A 14,880-nucleotide genomic window follows, 5' to 3' on the forward strand; every position below is an offset into this window, starting at 1 on the left:
GTATGAGTAAGTGTATGTGTGTGTGTGTGCGTTGCGTTAACAAAGTCATAAATTTCCAGCACTGCTGACAGTTTTCATATTTGACTTTTGCTATGCATGTTAAAAATTGCTCAAATGTCTAGCAAATGGTTTGGGCGCACTTCCATTGGCACACCTGCATTTCTCAAAAGGTGTTGGCTTGAAGCTGACTACGATTTGAGTGCGCAGCGTTTGCATATTAAATTAAAGCATATTAGACTTGTTTTTATATGAATTCCAAATGTCTGTGAGTAGGGTAGCCCGAACATGATTTATTGGGGAAACCTTTTTAGAACTTGATAAGCCCTTAAAATGTATTTCTTCTGCCAGCTAATTTTTAGAGCACAGCATTTATTTCTCTTAACTGGAAATGATGATGTATATATCTCTATTTCTAAATTTAACTTAGAACAATTCGATATTACGACCAAATATGCCAAATATAATTGAGTCACAGCTCTTATGCAGACTATCAATATATATATATATATATATATCTTCTCTTATATTCACTGCCAGCCATTAGGGCATGAGGAAACGCAACTCTCTCACAAAAGCGAATTCGATTTAAGCTTTTACAGTTCGCAACTCAATCAACGGCGCATTCAATCAAATGTTTTGGCACAATATTTTAAAGTGTAAACACACACACACACACACGCACACTGAGAGACAGTTCGCATCTGTGTGCGTGTGTATTTATTGTGCATTTGTAGTCGCTGATATTTATTTACTTTCTTTGGGCACTATGCAACATTCGATAGAGCATTGAATTACATTTCCATGAAGCGCGCTGCGCTGCGCGGCACGAAGTGCAGAAAAGTTTTCAGCTGCAGCACTCGGCGAAAGTTTTTTCCTTATTCTTTTTTATTTTTTTTGCTATTTCCGGTGGCAACGACAGCGCGTACAACAAGCACGACGACATTTTTGGCCAAATTGTGTGTGAAATTGAATTGCAATTGTCAATAATTCGTTTCCAAAAATATTTCCAGAGCTGCCAAGCAAACTGATTGAGTCAACGAGCGGCGCTAAGTGAGACCTGAGCTGCAAAAGTTTGGTGTGCGCAATGCGATTATAAAGTTTTACACCCACCCACCTGCCGGCTATAAGGAACTTGCACATAGGTAATAGCTTACCTGAGCGTCTAATTAAAATCGGCTTGAACTTTTTTGGCCAAGCCAAACTTGCAACAAACTGACTAGCTGATTGAATGTAAACTTGCCCAGCCTGACAATTTCCCATAGCGAAAGCACTTTGTGTGCGTGCGTGTGTTTGTTGTAAATCATTTCTGCTGCAGTCATAAAATCCAATGAGGCGCATACAATTTATTTGTTTTTTATGTGCTTACAACTAATGCGAGCCACCAGGCACCGACTTCAGTCAGTTGGCTAGAAGCAGGCATCTCGTTTCGTGCCTGGCCAGAGCGGCACGTACCGAAAGTTCCGCAACGAAATTTTTCAGTTTTACTTACGTAAAATGTTTAAACATATGTGCAAATCGAACTACCAATTCGTGTGTACGTGTGTGTATGTGTGTGTGTGTGTCTGTCATAAGCTGGAACGTCGCCTCGAGGGGCTAGCGGCTGCAAGTGAACCGACACTGACTTTGCCTTTTCTTTGGCCGCAACATTTGACACCTGCTATGCTTTTGTTTTGTTTTTGTTTTTGTTTTTTTCTGTGGACCCTCAAGCATGCCACGAAACAGAAAGGAGGTGGTGTGTGTGGTTGGCATACCACCCATTGTTACCATTTTATTGTGTGCTTAAATATTTACACAATGAAAACGAAGCGTTTCCTTCCACACACACACACACACACACATAGACATAGATATACACGGGTGCATATGTATTCATGAGTGTCTAAGTGTTTGTGCCACAAAACACATTGTTTTTGGGGGCTTTGCGTGTTTGATTTATGAACGGTGTTCTGTTTTCTTATGCTCATTGTTGTTGTTGACCCCCAGTTACACATATGACATAATATTTTATACTCGATTGCCAATTATGACCTGTTAAGGGTTTATGGCCAATCGTGCGTATGTCTCAGTGTGTGTAATTATTTGCCTTAAGGGGCAGCTCAATTGAACAATGACTAATGGAGCTTGGAGCATATATAGTTATTAATTGGATATCATATTTTTATTTATATACCGTATGCAAATTGCATTGCTGTTTCGAGTGGTCTATATACATATACATATATTTAAAAATTCTAAAACTTCGTCAACTCTGAAATTGGTTTGCTGGAGAATATGCAGAGCTGTGACAGAGTCGAGGAATGTTGGCCAATTGAATATTTCATGACATTTGTCACTTGCGCATGCAACAGACATTCGTTTCCTGTTTACAACGCTCCAGCCTCCGTCCGGACTTTTGAGCTATCAGATGACTCGGGGATAAGTGGAAGTCCTCGCGCATTTGACTGTCTGTCTTCCATCTGCCCCGCAGTGTGGAACTTTTTTGCGTATTCAGCATGTCAACTGTGGAAACTCAATTTGCCTAAGTAAATAAACGGAATATGAATGTTTAATTTATTTTACGAGCATAGATATTAAATAAACACACAAGTCATGGCTCACGACCGAGTGTAAGTTGTGCACATGACATGCAAAAACTTTAGCCATGCCAGAGCAGTGGAGAAGTGGCAAGTTGAAGTTTGGCTTATGAAAACAGCGACTAGGCAATTGCGGCTTGTTTGCTATGGCACAATTTGCAATTCGTAAAGTTTCACTTGCCATGGGAATTAAAACACAATTACCATGCCATAAAATTGTCGATTTCTCAGCCGATGCGACAAATCAATGAAGGCTCGCAGAAAGTTTAATTAAATCAACTCTGCCACTCGGCGTTCACAAATGAAACGCAACGAGCTCTTAAATTAATAGAAATCTCATCACATGCAATATGCACGACGAGTACATTGCCTGTGGTTAATTAATTTTATATCAACTTTCACTTTCGCTTTCGCTTCTGCCACTTTCCATTCGGGGCAAAGGTAAAAAGTCGAATTACAAAGAAATTGTAAATGCGAAAATGTGCGGCGACAGGTAAACAGTTGGCAGGAAAACGCTGAATATACTCGAAAAATCAGAGCAAAAAGCCAACGACAAAAATCGTATCACCAGCGGCAAATTCACATTTGCATTTCTCATTTAATTAAAAACGTCGCTTCAGTACAGTCAACGCGCTATTTAATTAAGATACAACTTTTTGCTTTATTTTCGCTGCTGCACACGCTTCGTATACGCAACGTTCGACTGACACCCAAACAATCTTCAATCAACGTGTAGTACATAAAATGTTGTTGCGTGACTCATAATTTGTTGTCGACTTGTTTACACGCAGCCCCGTTTACCGCTCCCCTCTCCATCACCTCCTCTTCCTTCCTCCCTCTCCCTCATCCAGCTGACATACTAATAACGATGATGCGCGCCTTTATGAATATTGTAGCCTGACTTGTTATATGGACGCCGCTGAAGTTCTGGCTGCATCCTCAAGCATAAAAAGCTAAACGTTTCGTTTCGCCTGGTGACATTAAATTTGTGAGCCCTCTTTTTTATATGACTGGATCGTGTTATTGCCGCCTTGTAATCGCTTCTCTTTTATGCACTCAACTTTTGTTGATAACTGGATTTGGCTTAAGATTGCACTGACGGATATACTGATCCACCTGCAAACTTTTTGAAGATATTTAACTTTTTTATTACTTCATTGACTTATTAGAAGAGGAATATGAGCTAAGTACTATAACTCGTTTTATGAATCCGTATAAGCTGCTATAATCTAAGGAGCGTTAGTGCTAGAGAGTTCGAGCCTACGAAATTTGATCTACAACCAATTCTTAGTGGATGCTTAGCTATTTCGAAATTGACTGACACATATTTTATGCCATACATCAGAAGCTTTTCACATTTAATCGATCTATAGAGAAATTCGAACTTGTTTGTTAAGTAAAACTTTAGACTTATCTTGTGTAATATTGTCGCTCTAAGGTAACCAGATTAGCGGCGTTTGCTTAAGCACAGCTGTTACCTTCATGGAACTGAACCCATTTCAATTGTTAAATATTTGCCACATTATGAAATATTTGTATGCATTTTGTAAGATCCAATAACATAGCGCCGCCTAGAGCAAGATCTTTTGTATAAAAAGCAACATTTGGCTGGCTGACAACACAGTTACTTAAAACGTGGTATCAGTGACTTAACCATGCATATCGTATCAGTGGTTAGCTTGATCATCGGCAGCATCTTTGCCTACACATTGGCAGCTCCTCAGACCAACAGTGATATCCTAAGCACCGCATTGGCCAACTTGGCCATTCAGTTGGCTAAGCAAAAGAATTCTACTATTGCAATTGGCAACGGAACGGTGACTATTACGGGTATTGCGAACTCCAACGCCACTGCCACTATTGATGGACACAAACCTGTCTGGCAACATTATAGTCGCCCAGTTGGCTGGAACTATGGCTGGATCAATGGCTGGAACAATGGCTGGAACGGTTTCTGGCGTGGAAATCCCGAGGAAGAAAATGACATCGAAACTCCTGAGGATGATGAGCAAATTGTAGAGCTGATGTCGGAGAATTACCCTGAGGATCCCGAGGATGCTGATGATGCCGAAGATCTGAAGGAGGAGGAGTTCGAAGAGGAGAACGAAATGGCAGTTTAAACATTCAATCTCTAACTCCTACCCAACAGAATTCAATTCAAATTTATTAAATTGTTCACATTCCACCATAAAACTAAACAAAACTGTTGAAATATTAAATAAATACAAGCTAAAAGTCAATCAAATTGAAAATGTTGAGGCCTCTTTTAATGTGTATCCAGAGCGTCTGAGCTAAGAATTTTTGATCTAAGATATGGATTGCATTCACAAGCAAGTGTATATTTTAACTACAAATTAAATGAAAATAATTTGTAATTTAAATAGGATTTAAGTAAGAGTGTTGCTCTTGTTGCAGGTAAACCATATAAACAATATAACCGATGAACAAATATCAGTCTTAATATTGCTTGAGCTATTCACGCTTGTTTGTTAAGCAAACACTTCACGCTGGCTTGTGTAATGTTCTCGCTCTTGGGGCTAGCAGATTAGTGGCCCGACAACCAACGTTTACTTATGAACAGCTTTTATCTTCATGTTAAATATAGGACAATTTATAAAATGTTTTGCTTAAAAGCAACATCTAGCTATGGTAACTGAGGAAAGTTATATCATTTAGAGAGACGTCATATGGTATTAGTTCCTAAGTTTCTCAAGTGTAGCATCTTTGCCGAATTAGCCAATGAGGCCATAGAGTTGGCTAAGCGAACAATTCGACTGTTCAATGTAAGAACAGTTCGTTGATTATTACGAACATGTCATTCTATTCATGATTGTTTGTGAAGCAAACATGTAATGTTTTGCTCGCCTAATGCTGAGTTGGACTCAAATGATTACAGGTGAAATATTCCTCTAAGGCAAACCATATTAGATGAATGATTGCTTAAGAACAGGTGTTTACTTCATGAAACACCAAGTAGCAATGCCAAGAGCTGTAAGATCTTTTGTATAAAAGGCAACATTTGGCTGACGGAAAGCACAGTTACTTACAGCGACTTAGCCATGCATATCGTATCAGTGGTTAGCTTGATCATCGGCAGCATCTTTGCCTACACCTTGGCAGCTCCTCAGACCAACAGTGATATCCTAAGCACCGCATTGGCCAACTTGGCCATTCAGTTGGCTAAGCAAAAGAATTCTACTATTGCAATTGACAACGGAACGGTGATTATTACGGGTATTGCGAACTCCAACGCCACTGCCACTATTGATGGACACAAACCTGTCTGGCAACATTATAGTCGCCCAGTTGGCTGGAACTATGGCTGGATCAATGGCTGGAACAATGGCTGGAACGGTTTCTGGCGTGGAAATCCCGAGGAAGAAAATGACATCGAAACTCCTGAGGATGATGGGCAAATTTTAGAGCTGATGTCGGAGAATTACCATGAGGATCCCGAGGATGCTGATGATGCCGAAGAACTGGTAGAGGAGGAGGAGAACAATAGACCTAATAACTAAATCTGAGACAAATGACAGACAAACCTTCAATCTCTCGGTCTTACCCAACAGAATTCAATTCAAATTTATTAAATTGTTCACATTCCACCATAAAACTAAACAAAACTGTTTAAATATTAAATAAATACAAGCTAAAAGTCAATCAAATTGAAAATGTTGAGGCCTCTTTTAATGTGTATCCAGAGCGTCTGAGCTAAGAATTTTTGATCTAAGATATAGATTGCATTCATAAGCAATTGTATATTTTAACTACAAATTAAATGAAAATAATTTGTAATTTAAATAGGATTTAAGTAAGAGTGTTGCTCTTGTTGCAGGTAAACCATATAAACAATATAACCGATGAACAAATATCAGTCTTAATATTGCTTGAGCTATTCACGCTTGTTTGTTAAGCAAACACTTCACGCTTTTATCTTCATGTTAAATATAGGACAATTTATAAAATGTTTTGCTTAAAAGCAACATCTAGCTATGGTAACTGAGGAAAGTTATATCATTTAGAGAGACGTCATATGGTATTAGTTCCTAAGTTTCTCAAGTGTAGCATCTTTGCCGAATTAGCCAATGAGGCCATAGAGTTGGCTAAGCGAACAATTCGACTGTTCAATGTAAGAACAGTTCGTTGATTATTACGAACATTGGCAGCTCTAATGTCATTCTATTCATGATTGTTTGTGAAGCAAACATGTAATGTTTTTGCTCGCCTAATGCTGAGTTGGACTCAACTGATTACAGGTGAAATATTTCTCTAAGGCAAACCAGATTAGATGAATGATTGCTTAAGAACAGGTGTTGCCTTCTGCCTTCTGAAACACGAAGTAGCAAAACCCAATTCAATTGTTAAATATTTGACTAATTCTGACATTAACCTTTGCCAGCAAAGTTATAGCTAGTCTAACAAGGTCAACAGCTGTAAGATCTTTTGTATAAAAGGCAACATTTGGTTGACGAAAAGCACAGTAACTTACAGCGACTTAGCCATGCATCTCGTATCAGTTGTTTGTTTGATCATCGGCAGCATCTTTGCCTACAGCTTGGCAGCTCCTCAGACCAGCAGTGATATCCTAAGCACCGCATTGGCCAACTTGGCCATTCAGTTGGCTAAGCAACAGAATTCTACTATTGCATTTGGCAACGGAAAGGTGATTATTACGGGTATTTCGAACTCCAATGCTGTTGCAAGTATTGATGGAGCACACGGACCCAGCTTTACCCATAACCATACCGCATGGCATCATCACTGGCCCGGCAAATGAACCTGAAGAAGGGCGTTGGGAGGAGGGAGTTGCAGGAGAAGAAGGAGATCAGAAGATACGAAATTTACAAAACTAAAACGAAAGGCAAATTAGAACCTTTCATTCTGCTACTTCAATTTCACAAAATCAAATCCAATCAAATTTATAAAATTATTCAAATCGCACCTGACAACAAAACAAAGCAGAAACTGTTAAAAAATAAAATAAATACAAGTTAAATCAAACACACATCCGTCAATCAAATTGAAAACTTTGAAGCTTCTTTTGACTTGGATCAATATGCAATTTAGATATGCAAAAGCTCAGCTAACCGTGAATGTGTGTCTGTTTGTGTGTGTATGTGCGCTCCTGTCTAACTGTTGCACAACTCGCTGAATTCTCGCGGGTAGCATAAAATATATTTTACATAAATGGTTGGAATTGCATATTAATATGCAGAGCAAAAGTTTTATAAACCCAAACGTGTTTGTGCTGGGTAGTTTGGCACATAGAATATGAACATTACATTTCGATTCGCTAATTGTACGTTGCACAGCTCGGGCTGAGCTTTTATCAAAGTTTAACAAGCTGTCAAACTGACAAAATGCATTTGATATGCTTTATGAATTGTTTTAATAATATAAAGTTATGTCTACGTGGCGTATAATTAATTTGCATTATTAGAGGGAATAGGAATTTTGTCAAGAGTTGATTCATAATTCACCATTGGGCTATGATACGCTTGTGGGGCGTAGCTTAGCTCAGATTCATTTGCAGTTTGATTTTGCAACTTTTCTAACATGTTTTACATTCATATTACGCATACACCCAGTGTGACATTTATAGACATGCTGTGTGAGACTTTGGCTAGTCGCCCAATTTCCAGGCAGCACTTTAAACTTGGCTTCGTTTCAAAATTCGAGCGAAATAAATGTTTGGCAAAATTGTTTTTTAACTGCGATTTATGAAGAATGTCGCTGCAAACTGGCTATGTAAATTGGCAATTGATCTGGAAGACAGCCAACTGCTGCCAAATTGTTTTATGCGCTACAGTAGACTGAGCATATATAATACCTGGCGCACACTAATAGCCCATTCTCCGATAAGGCCAAGACTCTGCCCAATTTGCTTGCCGGCCCCAGGGGAGTTAACAAATCACTTGACTCGCAAAGCGTGTCTATCGTTTGAATTGCGACAAATGGAACGCATTAGGTTAACATTATTGCCATACAATTTGTTCCAAATGTGTTTATTTGTCTCTTCCTTCTTGTTGTCACACAACATTTCTACTTTACTTTCGAGTTGCTTCTACCCTCTCCCTCTCTCCCGCTCTGCCTAGATACACAGCAGTATTATATGTATTTGCCCGCCCCAAATATAATTCCTTAGCCAATTGTAGTACATGTGGCCAAACTTGAAATCGGATTAGGTAAGGATATGGACTAGGGAGGTTGGGCACGAGCCTTTGGCAAAATCAAACAACGATAAATTGCTGAAACTTGTTACTGATATTATCGTATACGAAAATAAAATGTCCTTGCCGCTGTCTTGTTGTGGGGCTTCCTGCTTGTCGCACGCCTGTTTCCTGGGACTCGATATTAAGTGGCAAATTATCTTTTTTGTGTGTACTTGTGTGGGATTTGTAATGGCAATGCTTTCAAAAAGGGTTTACGTGTAATTGATACCAACTCTAACATGTCTCAGAGGCCGTAAAAGTTGTCGTTAAAGCGTCTAAACTGGATTTGCATTTGTGCATTTAGACAATTGATTCTGAAAGTGTGGGAACCAGAGCCGAAGAGAGGAGCATTCCATACATAATTCATTAGCTTCGTCTATATTTGTGATTGCTTTTAAATATTTAATTAAAGATCAATACTCCTCATATACAATTTACATTTTCGTTGGCTGTGCATTGCAGATACTCTGCATCGAACAGTGTGCCCTCCCCACAGACCACAGCATAGGGTATGGGATAGTCACAGACAACATAACGATTGCAATCGTTCGGATATGGCAAAACTGTGCCTAGCGGGTGACCGCAGCATATGTTGGGCGTATCGGGATGTATTGTTGTTGGTCCTGAAGTTGTCCTCTGCGTTGTTGCAACTGTTGTGCTTGGCGGCGTCTCAGTTGTCATTGGACTTGTAGTATCGATTACTGTGCTGGAAGTTTCCGGAGTATTCGGAGTAGTACTAGCTGTTACTGTACTGGAAGTGTCGGGAGAAGTATTACACGGAACGTCTGTAGTAGTAGTAGTCGGAGTTGTAGAATCCGTCACTGTTGTTGAGGTCTCCGGAGTATTCGGAGTAGTAGTATCTGTTACTGTACTGGAAGTGTCGGGAGAAGTATTACATGGAACGTCAGGAGTGGTAGGCGTAGACAGCGTGGTATCTGGAGTAGTGTAAGTTGTGGGTTTCGTTGTGAAAGGCGTAGTGCTTGGGGAAGATGTCGTTGTTGCCGTGGTTGGTTTTGGTATACAGTTGGCCAACTCGGGATCCATACACTCCAACTGTGTGGGGCTAAACTCCAGACCTTCAGGACAATCATAGCCCACGGGTATGGGCTCTTGGCATACAATATATTTGCCACAATTGTTTGGATATGGCACAAGGGTTCCATTTGGTTTACCGCCGCAAATGCCGCCTGAAGGCGCTGGCGTGGTCGTCTGTTCAGTTGTTGTTGATTCAGGGCTTGTGCTGGGCTCGCTTGTTGATGTGTTCGGTGTTGTGGAAGGCTCAGTAGTTGTGGAAGGTTCGCTAGTAGTGGAAGACTGGGAGGTTGTGGATGGGCTGGGAGTGGTGGATGCCTCCGAGGTTGTGGAAATCTCCGGAGTTGAGGAAGGCTTAGGAGTTGTGGAAGTCTCAGGAGTTGTAGATGGCTCAACAGTTGTGGAAGGCTCAGGAGTTATGGACGAGCCCGGACTCGTGGTTGAGTCGGTTGTCTGGTCACTGGCTGTTGTTGAGCCTGGCCAACTAGGTGTCGTTGGTTCTGCGGGGTTCGCCGTTGTACCAACGTGGCAATTGGCCAGCGAAGCCTCCATACATTTACGTAACTCTGGACTAAACTCATCGCCTTCATCGCAGTCGTATGCGGCGGCTATTGGACGATCGCATTTGATGTACTTGGAGCAGTCGTTGGGATAGGGCACTAGTTCGCCATCGGCTGCATCATCACATGGACCCTTTTGTGGTGGTGGACGTGTTACGGGAGGTGTGGGCTCTGGCGTTGCCTCAGTTGTCGTTGCTGTTGTTGTGGATGTGTAGTCCCAGCGACAGGCATCCGATGGCACGTCAGCACCGCATTTGCCGCTTATCGGATCGTAGTATTCGCCGCAGTTGCACACATCCATCATGTAGATGTAATCGTCGACACAGCGTATGAACCACTGGCAGTTCTCCGGGTAGGGGAACGTCTCGCGAGTGCTGTTCGTACACATGGTCGGCTCCAAGGGTGCCTGGGTGTGGCCAGGTGTTGTGGCCGTGTCTTTGTCGCAATCGCTGTCCTCCCAGCTCACACACTGCTGCTGTTTGGCACTGAAGTAGGAGCCGGCCGTGCAGTAGAAACCAACCGGAATCGGCGACACACAGACAATATACTTGCTGCAATCGTTCGGATAGGCAATCATTTCGCCCTCATCCTTAGTGCCACATATGCCGCCCGGTCGCACGGGTGCCACGGTTGTCGTTGTTGCCACACTAGTGGTAGGTGTTGAAATGGTGCTGACAACTTCCGTTGTCGTCTTTGTCGTTGTTGTTGCCTCGGTTGTGGTTGTGGCTGTATCCTGCTCCCTGCAAGCTGTCGGCGATACATTTGCCCCACAATTACCCGTTTTTGGATCAAAGTACGTATTCGAAATGCATCTGGCAACATAGTATTCGCCATCACCCAAGCATAGAATATAATATTCGCAATTCTGCACATACGGATATGAAGTTCCCATGGGCTCATTGGCGCACAGATCAGCTGGCCCAGGTGTTGTCGCAGGCGTCGTTGTTACCGTCGTGCTGCTAGTTGTTGTAGTAGGCGCTTCAGTGCTGGTGCTGGTGGTGCGATCTTCGTAACATATCACATCATCGGCATTATCACATATCAAGAAATCGGGATTGAAGAGCAGCGAAGGAGCACACTGACCCAAAATCACCTGATTGTCCCTGCATTGCAGGAACTGAGAGCAGTCGGCGGCATAGGGAAAGCGTGTGTAATCAGGCAAGCCCTTACATAGATCGGGATTTACATCTGGTGGCAATGCAGGTGTTGTTGTAGTTGCAACTGTGGTGGTGCTGGTATCCGTTGGCACTGGCGTTGTGCTTGTCTCCGCACCACTGCTCGAACTGCTGGTGTCATCGGTGGTTCCAGGCGTTGTCGTTGTCGGATATGCCACAGGTTGACAGTTGACCGAATTGGGCGTATCACATATGTGCCACAGCGAGTTGAAGAGCTTGTCGGGTATGCAATAAGCCATATTCGTGCAGCCATTGCGACAGGTAATGTACGCACTGCAATCGTAGGGATATTCATAGAAGCCGTTTCCTAAATCAAAGCAGTAATCCTCATCAATGCCAAGAGGTGGCGGGCCACACTGTCCATCTTCAGTTGTTGAAGTTGGCTCAACTGTAGTTGTTGTTGGCGCGGCTGTAGTTGTTGTTGGCTCGACGGTTGTTGTTGTTGGCGCGGTTGTAGTTGTTGTGGGCTCCACTGTAGTTGTTGTTGGCTCGACGGTTGTTGTTGTTGGCGCGGCTGTAGTTGTTGTGGGCTCCACTGTAGTTGTTGTTGGTGGTGCTGTTGTTGGCTTTTCAGTGGTTGCTGGTGTTGTTATTGGCTCTTGGGTTGTTGTCGAGGGCGGCAAAGGCAGTGGCTCACACTCAGCGGTCTCTGGCGTATCGCAAATGAGCAGCCACTGATTGAAGACCTTATCATGGTCACAATAATTCAATACTGGCCAGCCAAGCGTACAATTGATATAAGCATTGCAATCGTATGGATATCGATGCACCGAACCATCCGGAAAGTTCTTACAGAATGATTTCGCAATGCCCGGTGGTGGCGGTGGTGGATCATAGCTAGATGTGGGCCAAGTGCCATCTATTGTGGGTGTAGTTGGATCATACAAGCCGGTTGTTGTCTCGATGGTGTAGTAAATACACTCCGTTTCCTGCGGCCAGTTACAGTTCTGTGTCTTGTTATCCCACCACAAGTCCGCTGGACAGATCTGCACAGTGGGGTATAGACAATCGCAAACCAGGACCAAGCTGCAGTTGTCCGGATAGGGCGCTCGATAGCCGAATTGCACGCCCGCGCACATAACCTGATTCTCATATCTTTGCTCATTGTCACAAGTTGCGTGCCTCGGCTCACTGCGCAAAGCTAGACCCATGGCCACCAGTAGAAATAGCACTGGCAGCCAATTAAACGTGTTGACTGCAAGTGTAGACAAAGTTAAATTAGGCATACAATTTGGAGTCTTTCTAATAAAATGATAATAAATTTAATATAACATTTACCTTTCATTTTATTAAAAAAAAAAGCTGCGATTTCTCTGTGTATTATTTATGTGCTTTCTCCTTTTATTGCTTTTATATGTTCACTAGCTGATGATATTTTCGAAACTAAACTTGCTTAGGCAAATTCATTCACTATATGAAGCTTCTGCCAGATAAAAGTTGTCATTAATATAACTGATAAGATTATAAAACATACATATATATAAATGCTTATAATATATTAAATTATTTTAACTCGCGTGAAGATCGCCTTATCAATAAATATAAATATCGCAGTCCGCTCGAATGTCGTAGACTTTTGTATATTCTTAAAAGAAGCTTCCAAAAAGTAGTTAGTTGTATCGACACGTTATCATATTTCTAAGAAGTCATTGAGTGCTTCCTTTTGTTTAGTCATAGACTAAAATAATCAGATTCATATTGATAAACCTGTTTGGCCCCCACTTACAATTGGTCAATTGGTTGAGATTACACTTCAGATTATTAATTGGGAATTAAATTTAATGGATTTTACTCAATTTCAAAGATGATTGCTTATAGTCTTTATGGAAAATATACAACTTGTTATTATTTCACGTAAAGGTAAACAATTTTATTCCCGTTGCTCGCTGTGTGGTTGTGTGTGTATGTGTGTGTGTGGGTGTTGTGCTTATTGCTGTTGTTATTACACTTATTGCTGTTGTTGTTTTAATGAGACAACGTGACCTCTCAGCATCAGAATTTATGAACGCCACTCGACGCTTAAATTACACAAATAAAAAATGCGAGCATAAACATAAATGAAGCCGAGTATTTCAACGCGTCAGCCATTAAAATAAAGCGACAAAACATGAGCAGTAAACAAAATTGGCAGCACAACTCCGGCTACCAATAAAAGACTTATTTTCCAAAGAACAAGCTGAAGTAGAGGAAGAAAAGTTAGAAAAGTGCAATAGCATTTCTACTGCAAATAAGTTAAAAGCATAAATCTATGCACGGATTAAGTCGAGTTTTCCCAAAGTGAAGTGCAACACGCTTTAGCACGTGCTCAAGCTATAGAAAAAATGATTGAAAGCTTGAAAGAGCAGCTAAAATGTAAAAGAAAATATAAATAAAGTGTTTTTGAAATTGAATTTATGCAGCTGAAAGAAACTTTTTAATATAAAATAAATTGACAATTGTAGAAAGAAGAAACCAAATAGCTTTAACCATAAATTCATAAATAGTCGTATGCTTAAGCGACTAAGCTCAATTCCGGCTCGAAGGCAATTTTTCAGCTTGATCTGTTGGCTGCTGTCAAGCGTTTGATCTGCAACAGATTGAACTATCAATTACGGCCTGGGCAAACGTGACCGTCTAACAGCTGCCCGCCTGATGTGTGTGCTGGCATATATGAGACAGACACACACACAAACACACACACACAGACAGGCATGTGTTGGCCAGGTGGTGTAGCTGGAACGGACGTTTAGTTACAACTGAGCACCTGTCGTGCGGCATCAAAAGAAAAGCAGCCAACGCGCAAAGGAGTACGTGTCCTACATGTATCCAAGCAGCAGAAGTTGTCAATGTTGTTGCTGCTATTGTTGTTGTTATTGTTGTTGTCGCTGTGTGTGCTGCATGAAATTGACCTCGTCCGTGTGCGTGTGTCGCTGGCGAGAATCGCCTAGCCCCGAGCTTGGCTTACATATCTTTCGCACGGCTTACGTGAGTGGTTGCTACATGGGGCAACCTTCACGTTTTATTCCTGAGAGGGGCGAAACATTTGGGGGCATCTAAGACAAAGCGCCACAAATCAAGCTGTGTACGCTGCGCGCATAAAGAAATTACCTACAAAACAGAAAGTCGAACACAAATTTAAGCCAAAGCCAAAGCAAAAGCAAAAGCAAAATTCAACAAAGTACTCTCGACTGAGATAGAGCAAAGACGAAATGTACTGCATTATGTTGAGGCTTTGCACACCAGCTGCATTGCTTTCATTACATACTATTTTTCATCCAAGTTCCCATTTACATGGCTTTGCTGTTTCTGTTAATTAAAATCGAATGAATCTTTGTTTACGCTCGTCTGC

The 14,880-nt window shown here is 41.6% G+C and overlaps 3 protein-coding genes across 3 annotated transcripts; 2 read left to right on the forward strand and 1 right to left on the reverse strand.

Annotated features, from left to right (window-relative positions):
* Positions 1–4,223: 4,223 nt before the first annotated feature.
* Positions 4,224–4,693, forward strand: LOC115483472. The gene has a single exon (XM_030225568.1). The coding sequence runs from the start codon at positions 4,229–4,231 to the stop codon at positions 4,691–4,693; it is 465 nt and encodes a 154-aa protein (XP_030081428.1). The 5' UTR covers positions 4,224–4,228.
* Positions 4,694–5,632: 939 nt separating this feature from the next.
* On the forward strand, positions 5,633–6,091 carry LOC111593103. Its single transcript, XM_023305702.2, has one exon. It carries the CDS (start codon positions 5,633–5,635, stop codon positions 6,089–6,091), a length of 459 nt encoding a protein of 152 aa, XP_023161470.2.
* A 3,117-nt stretch (positions 6,092–9,208) lies between these two features.
* LOC111593101 (mucin-2) lies at positions 9,209–12,729 on the reverse strand. Its single transcript, XM_023305701.2, has one exon. The coding sequence runs from the start codon at positions 12,701–12,703 to the stop codon at positions 9,209–9,211; it is 3,495 nt and encodes a 1,164-aa protein (XP_023161469.2). The 5' UTR covers positions 12,704–12,729.
* Positions 12,730–14,880: the final 2,151 nt, after the last annotated feature.

The sequence above is a fragment of the Drosophila hydei genome, unplaced genomic scaffold (genome assembly GCF_003285905.1).
Source record: "Drosophila hydei strain 15085-1641.00,03,60 unplaced genomic scaffold, DhydRS2 tig00000001-arrow-pilon, whole genome shotgun sequence".
Lineage (NCBI taxonomy): Eukaryota > Metazoa > Arthropoda > Insecta > Diptera > Drosophilidae > Drosophila > Drosophila hydei.

What these genes read in the sequence shown, in the direction of transcription:
- LOC111593103 (XM_023305702.2), top strand. Translation starts at nt 5,633, where the DNA reads ATGCATATCGTATCAGTGGTTAGCTTGATCATCGGCAGCATCTTTGCC.
- LOC115483472 (XM_030225568.1), top strand. Translation starts at nt 4,229, where the DNA reads ATGCATATCGTATCAGTGGTTAGCTTGATCATCGGCAGCATCTTTGCC.
- LOC111593101 (XM_023305701.2), bottom strand. Translation starts at nt 12,703, where the DNA reads ATGGGTCTAGCTTTGCGCAGTGAGCCGAGGCACGCAACTTGTGACAAT.